Source organism: Pollachius pollachius (assembly GCF_949987615.1).
Source record: "Pollachius pollachius genome assembly, chromosome: 9".
NCBI lineage: Eukaryota > Metazoa > Chordata > Actinopteri > Gadiformes > Gadidae > Pollachius > Pollachius pollachius.
In genome coordinates this window covers 7,702,717-7,709,989 of record NC_136942.1, presented here as the reverse complement: position 1 = coordinate 7,709,989, position 7,273 = coordinate 7,702,717, and the positions used below count along the sequence as shown (strand labels likewise).

The window sequence follows — 7,273 nt, the reverse complement described above, 5'->3', positions numbered from 1 at the left end:
CTAACGTATTCGACATGGTTAGAAAAAAAAGAAAATATTGTACTACAAAGTCTACAGAATCTTGTACAGTGAGTGTTGAATATATTCTTCGAGTTTTATGGTGATCCATTCAGTAACCTGCTAGCTCACTTTGCACATTGCTTACGTTTGAACACAATCCCATCTCTTTTCTAGTCTGTGGTATCTTCACTGTGACGGGTCTCAGAGGAGAGCTAGCTCCTCAATTTGTAGCTGCTGAGAGAACTTAAACTGTGTGTGTGTGTGTGTGTTTGTGTGAGTGTGTGTGTGTGTGTGTGTGTGTGTGTGTGTGTCTGTGTGTGTGATCGTGCACATGTGTGTATAGGTGTGTGGGTGCGTGCATGTGTGTGTGTGTGCACACCTGTGTTTGTGAGTGTGTGTGTGTGTGTTCGGGCACGTGTCTGTGTCTGTGCATGTGTGTGCTTGTATGTGTGTGTCTGCGTGCGTGCTTGTGCGTGTGTGTGTGTGTGTGTGTGTGTGTGTGTGTGTGTGAGTGTGTGTGTGTGTCTGCGTGCGTGTATGCTTGTGTGTGTGCTTGTGCACATGTGTGTGTGTTTGGACTGTGACTGCGTACGTGCGCCGGTGCATGTGTGTGAGAGAGAGAGTGAGTGTGTGTGTGTCAAGGTATTTATTTATTTTTGGCTTGCACAACCATGAGCTCAATTGAGTGAGTTAACGTGTATTGTCTGCGTTAATGTCTGTGTGCAATATTTGATAGGCTAGCAAACCAATACATCCACCTCACACACACAATGATTATATTGTGTGGCCAGATGTCTCTATCTATCTCTCTCCCTCTCCCTCTCTTTCTCTCTCTCCTTCTCCCCTAGTTGTGACATTCATGGGGATTAGTATAGATCTGTTTGTGTTACCATCTGTTGGTTATATTGCAGTTCTGAATGTCCTCCATGTTCTCACCCTGTGGATATCTTGTGTAAATACTTAACCCATAGATACCAAACACTTAGAAAACATGAGGGTATACTTAAAAAAAAGAACAACAAAATTAGATTATTACTATTATTATATAAAAAAACAACATATATAAATGAATACTAAATAAAGATTTTCACAGTAGTTTTGTGTGTCTTGATTGTATGTTTTGCTGTCACAAAGCTCTTCAAAATATAAATTTATAAGCAAACTAATGCTGTTTGGCCATGTTATCAACACCCTACAATATAAATAGAAATGCATAGAAGATAAGACGCTCAATATATTGCTTGCAGGAAATTCTGGAAATATATGATATTGGGCAGATTTACGCTATAGGCAGGGGTGAACCACTTTGAATTATGATTATGAGAAATTATCTTTCAATAGGTCTGTCACATGCCTGGACCACCATAGGAGAAGGAATGTCTGGGTATTTGGATAAAGCTGATTTAGAAGCCTTTAATGGTGGCAGTCAACCAACTCAGTAAACCCTACCATGGCATACGCAAAGTTTTAAAACAGTGGTGCGAGTGCCATGCTCTATATTCGAACGATTATAATAAAAAGGTATACATGATGAGAAAAACAAACGGAAGCGTTTAATAAGCGCTGTCAAAGTGTCTGCAGCTTTAAGAGCAAGCACCAGCGTAGGGGAGGGGGGAGAGGGGCTAATTCAAACGTAGCTCCTCCCCTGAACTATTGCGAAAGCGGAAATAACAAAACATCGGTTAGGCAGGCGTCCATGCCCCGCATCGGAGGGGTTATTTTGAAACAGAAACACATGAAGAAATGGGTGCTGTGTTAGATACACCATCGGTGTGTCCTCTATGTAACGAGCTGGTCGGGGACCCGATTATTTTGAAATGTAAGCATCGTTATTGCCGACGCTGTATTGGGGATCTGTGGAGCATTACGCCGTCCGGACCATACAAGTGTCCTGAGTGGAGATGTAAGACTGTTTACAACACACTGCCCTTTGGGACGAAGAGCGCCACGGAGTCGGCTTCCTCGGGTCAAGGCCCCCCCCAAGGTAGATGGTGCAATGTTCTATAATGTGCTGTATGATGTATTGTATTGCTATGTAGTTCATTGGTAATAACAATGTGCATTGTTGCCTTTCTATTGCACACTTTGGTTTTTCGTTGTACGTATGCTTATTTTTTTCATGCTTTTATTACTATCCTTCTTGTTACTTACTTTATTACTTTATACTTCCTTGACGAGAGCCTGGAACTCAATAATTTAATAAATAAAGTCAAAACTTGATAACTAGACTTGATACTGAGATAGAAATGTGACATACTAGGGTTGTAACAAGCAGTCATTAATTATCGTTGTCATGAAATCATGAAAACCCATTTATTGTGTTTCCAAACATGCCATAGACCCACTATTGTGCCATGTAGTTCTTACAGCATGCTTCTTGAGTAAAGCCTGTTTCAGATTTACAACCTTTCCCAACTACAATGTTTTGCCTTCTATAAGGAACGTCAAGCAACCCTAAATGGGCAAAGCCTCCTTTCACCAACTTCTCCCTGGGGAAGCGCAAAGCCAGCGCTCCAGTGGACGACCGGCCCGACCCAAAACGACCAGCCGTGGCCCCTCCCCACTCCGCGGCGCCTTCCAATGAGCCGTCAGAGGCCCCGACAACCACCCCTTCGCCTGTCCTGTTGGCCCGCGACGAATCGCCCCCGTCCGCTGATGACGACCACAGCGAGGAGCCGGTTGAAGAGGCCTCCGAGGCTCCCGCCCGGCACGTCAAGCCGGACACAGAACCAGAAGAAGTGCTCACAATGGACGACTCCAGTAGATCCAGCAGCGAAGAGGACGCCTTCGTCCCCGCTCTGGCGGCTCCGCCCCCTGACCTCGGAGGGACGCAGGGGGCCGGTCTCTCCCGGGGGACGCCCGCCTCCCCCGGCCCCTCCCCCTACGGGACGGGACAGCCCTCCCCTCGCCGCGTCAGCTGGCCCTCGCCGTTGTTCGCCCACCGCCCCAAACTCACCGCCACCCGGAGGCTCTCCCCCGGGCCTTCGTCCCCCCACCGCTCCCCCGTGGCCCCGCCTCCGGCCGCCGGCCCCACCCCCCCCGTCCCCTGCCACTACTGCGCCGGCGGGGCCCAGCAGCCGGCCGTGAAGACCTGCCTGGTGTGCGGCGCCTCCATGTGCGCTGAGCACCTGCGGCCCCACCTGGACTCGCCGGTGTTCCGGAGCCACACGCTAGTGCCGCCCCTGGAGGACCTGTCGGCGTGGCGCTGCCCCGAGCACCAGGAGATGAGCCGCATCTACTGCCGGCAGTGCGCCGTGTGCGTGTGCACCGTGTGCACCGTCATCGGCTCCCACCGCGACCACGCCTGCGTCAGCATCCGCGAGGCCGAGCGGGAGCTCAGGGTGAGGCCGGGGGGCGGGGGTCCTGCTTGGGAGTTTTTTAATATGCATTCCTGGTGGTATTAGTGAATGATGCATGCTGGTCATTTTTCTGTTTTTTGCATTTCTCGGTTTTTCAAATGTTCCCAATGGTAAATTCATCTAAGAGACTATTACATTTCTTATATTCTGTTGCAAAATGTTATTCTCCAATTTATTTGCTGATGATATAGTTATTAATATAATATTAGTGATAATAAAGAGCTTTGATCAGTTTCCTTGAAGATATAGCTGTTTACATTGGCTAGAGTGCGTCATGCGATGTCCTCACGGATGTATCGATTTGGCCGCACCGTGTCTTTAAAAAGTTGCGCATGTTCCAATCACCAGGGAAACCTGAAGGAGGAGATCCAACAGCTGCAGGAGTCTGAGAACACACTGATCAAACGAATGGCCGAACTCAGGCAGAAGAAACTGGATTTCGAGGTGAGCACGGTGTTGTCTATTTGCACAGTGTGGTATAGTCTGTGAGGGGCAGAGCTTCAGCGTCGATGTATGATAATGTCAATGGGATATACACACGTCTATGTAAACAGAGTAACCAGGTCAATAGCGTGTAGCCCTTAAAAAAACAGTAGGAATACACTTTTAAAATCCCCTTCCTAAAGCTTTGTGTACTGCAGTCTCCCCCTAGAAGTTCTGCTTTCTTTTGAGAAGAACTGCTGTGTCCCAGGGGAACCTGACAGGAAACAAGCAAGAACAATGGCCTTGACTGACCCTCCCCCTCCCGGTCCATAGGGGGCGCTGGGGGAGGCTCGCTCGGCGGTGCAGCAGCAGTACGCAGCCATGAGGGAGGCCCTGGAGCAGGAGGAGCAGTTGGCCCTGCAGTGCGTGGTCCAGGAGGAGGCCAGGTCCGTCGGGGGCCTAGAGGGCCACCTCAGCAGGCTCCAAGGCTCCCTGACGTGTGTCCAGAAGGGCCTGCACACCCTGGAGGGCCTGGCCGACGCCAAGGGGGAACAGCGGGTACAGGAGCAGGCCTTCATCATGGTGAGACACGGGCCCCTGCATGGAGCTTAAGCTGTAGCGTGCACCCCCGGGGGCCAGAACACGGTCCAGGAGCATGGCCCCTGCATGGAGCTTTAGCTGTAGCGTGCAGACTTGGAACCGGGACAGGGTTTTGGAGCACAGGCCTGATTTGCCTTTCCGTAGCTTTGGGCAGGTGTGGTAGAAGGCGAGGCTTTTGACTATGTTTGAGGAGGCGGTTTAAGCCACTCGAGTACAGTGCCAGGAGAGAACCCGTTCTTAGTTGGCAAATTTTGAAAATCTGATGGAGATATTCCTCATTGGTAAAGATGTTCACCAAACCTAATAATATTCATGTATTGCAAAAGTGCATCTGTGTCTGGACATATATTTGGGGGGTTACTGCCTACTGCAAGTTATCTATTTATTAATTTCACTAATGCATTATTTAAATGGCATTTTTTATGTTTTTCTTTATTACAGGAGTACTGCAAGATCACCCAAATGTAAGCTGATTTAGTCATATACCTTATGATGTTTGCACATACATTTTGTCAATTGACCATGTTGTGTAGTTCTTAGGTCTGTTAAATACAGTTTAATTAAATGTATAATGATAGGTTATTAGCTATAACCCTGTATTTGAAATGACTAAATTAATTTATAACTTTAGTGATTAAGTTTTACTGTCAAATAATCAAATAATCGCTTTTCAGAAGAAAGTGATTACAAACCTCAACTGTTTAATGAAATGAAGGATGAAATGGTTCCCGTCTGTGTATATTTTGGCTGATTTCCAAAGCAGGAATAACACCGAGCACACGGCTCACTCAACACAAAGCGTGCTCCTGCATATCTCCACAAGAATCTATTGAATCGACTTCTCATCGTCGCCTAGCGCCGCAGCACCTGCAGCATACCCCTCGCCTCATTTACACCCTGACCCTGCTCTCCATTGCCCCCCCCCCCTTCCCGGTCAGGTTCAGTGAGGCTGGCCCCGGTGTCGTGGACCTGGACACCCCGGAGGAGGAGGAGGTGGACCACGCCCGGCTGCACTGCCTGAAGATCTGGACAGAGAAGAGGCTGAACACCCTGGTTATCTCTCTGCCCGAGAGAGACCCCTACCGACTGCTCTGTGAGACACTACTGTTCAACACCTTCACTTTCTTATCACGTCCCACCACGTTCGATGCTGTCACTTATCCGCTGATACTTGGGTTGGTTTGCTTCTTAAAGTTGCAGTGGCTAAGATTTGTGAGCTGTTATTTGAGTGTAATTTGTTAGAAATGGTTCAGCCGTCCGTCAGCTGTTGGTGAGTGAAATGCGCTCTGATATTTTGGGGGTTTTCAGTTTCAAAATCATACTCTTTCCTGCTCCTTCTTTAAAACTCTTGGTTCTTACCTCCAGCACCTCTAAGACTCACTAATAGTGCGCTTCCATCATTTTTTCTCCATACTTTATCTAGTCGATCTATTACTTATTCGCCTGTTCTGGGTCTAATTGAAGTCTTTTTTTGTGCAGATGGGACCGTTCCCTCTCTGGACGTGGACACGGCCCACCCCAAGCTGCTGCTGTCCCATGACTACAGACAGGTGGCCTATGGTGAAGTCCAGCAGGCCTATTCAGAGCAGGGGGCTCGATTTAGCTCCTTCCCTCAAGTCCTGGCCTCCGAAGCCATGGATCAGGGCCGCTGGTACTGGGAGGTGGAGGTGTCTTCGGAAGACGCCGGCCAGTGGAAGGTGGGGGTGTCTGAGGTCCAGATCGGGAGAAAAGGCCAGAAGGGAAACTGTCGTCTGGGCCTCAATCCCTTCTCCTGGTGTTTGGGAGCAGAGCGGGGCAAGGTGGAGGCCATGCACGACAGAGCGTCTGCCTCGGTGGCAGTGGGGCGGCTGCAGAGAATAGGAGTGTTCCTGGACTGTGACGAGGGCGTGTTGTCGTTCTTCAATGTGACACCAGGGGGCGCCCTAGCCTTACTTCACACATTCAAGCAGGAGTTCGCTCAGCCGCTGTACCCAGCCTTTTCTGTCTGTAAAGCACAGCTGACCATCTGTGATCTGTTCAAAATGTCAGACCCCGAGTGAGGGAGGGGGAACGACATCCGTGTGGCTCTTTGAGAAAAGGGCATCGCGGTGCTTTCTTTTATGTGTTTTTCAATATGTATCTGTATAAATACGTATGCTTCTTTGACATTTTGTTGAATCATTTCAATAATGTGTCAAATTTTGTCAAATGAAAGTGTGCAAGCATTTAATTCATACAAATAAGTTGTTATACAGCAGAATTTTACTACATTCCAAAAGAAATGCATTTCTATTTGTATTGTGCTGTCTTCCATATCAATGGCCTACGTATAGTATCAAGCTTTTGAAATCATTGTGCAAATCAATATATTTCTGTTTTAAGTAACTTTAAATAATTTCCCTAAAAGATGTGTTTTTATTGTTTTTCATTCACTTTTTACTCGATCCCTCAGAAAATAATAAAAGCCATGTGTCACAAAAAAACTGCAGAGGTGAGCGAGAGGTCAGCACAATGAATCACCGCCCGCTGTGCGATCGTTTATCCCACCTGACAGGACACCGGTATTGTGTCTGTAACTTTACACCCCCACTACCCCCCTCCCATCCATTAGCCCCAGACTGACCAAACAGCACAGTCAGCGAGATCTCGCAGAGCGATACAAACAGCTAGTGTTTCTGAACGGCACCCTCCTCTCTCCCGCACGAGCGGCAGAAGTAATTCATTCGGTCGGTGACCTCATTAAGACCGGGTACCACAGTCATGTTTATAAATATTTCTTAAGGGCAATACGGGCAGTAGAAGGACTGCTGGCTACTAGAGCTGCCAACAAACAATGTAGATGTCCAGAGGCAACCGGCCAACACTGCAGTCAATGAGATAGAGCTCCAGTGTTTATCAACGCATTGCATTTC

General features: G+C 48.1%; 1 protein-coding gene across 1 annotated transcript; it reads left to right on the top strand.

Moving 5' to 3' along the window:
- The first annotated feature begins 1,674 nt into the window (after positions 1 to 1,674).
- Positions 1,675 to 6,924, top strand: LOC307080256 (tripartite motif-containing protein 14). Its single transcript, XM_079742898.1, has 7 exons — positions 1,675 to 1,984; positions 2,440 to 3,341; positions 3,708 to 3,803; positions 4,116 to 4,364; positions 4,824 to 4,846; positions 5,321 to 5,475; positions 5,862 to 6,924. The coding sequence occupies exons 1-7, from the start codon at positions 1,744 to 1,746 to the stop codon at positions 6,419 to 6,421; spliced, it is 2,226 nt and encodes a 741-aa protein (XP_079599024.1). The 5' UTR covers positions 1,675 to 1,743; the 3' UTR covers positions 6,422 to 6,924.
- Positions 6,925 to 7,273: the final 349 nt, after the last annotated feature.

Excerpts from the sequence above, each read along its gene's own strand:
- LOC307080256 (XM_079742898.1), top strand. The coding sequence starts at position 1,744 with ATGGGTGCTGTGTTAGATACACCATCGGTGTGTCCTCTATGTAACGAG. Across the intron at positions 3,804-4,115 it reads AGAAGAAACTGGATTTCGAG|GGGGCGCTGGGGGAGGCTCG; the intron begins GTGAGCACGGTG and ends CCCGGTCCATAG. Across the intron at positions 4,847-5,320 it reads TACTGCAAGATCACCCAAAT|GTTCAGTGAGGCTGGCCCCG; the intron begins GTAAGCTGATTT and ends CTTCCCGGTCAG.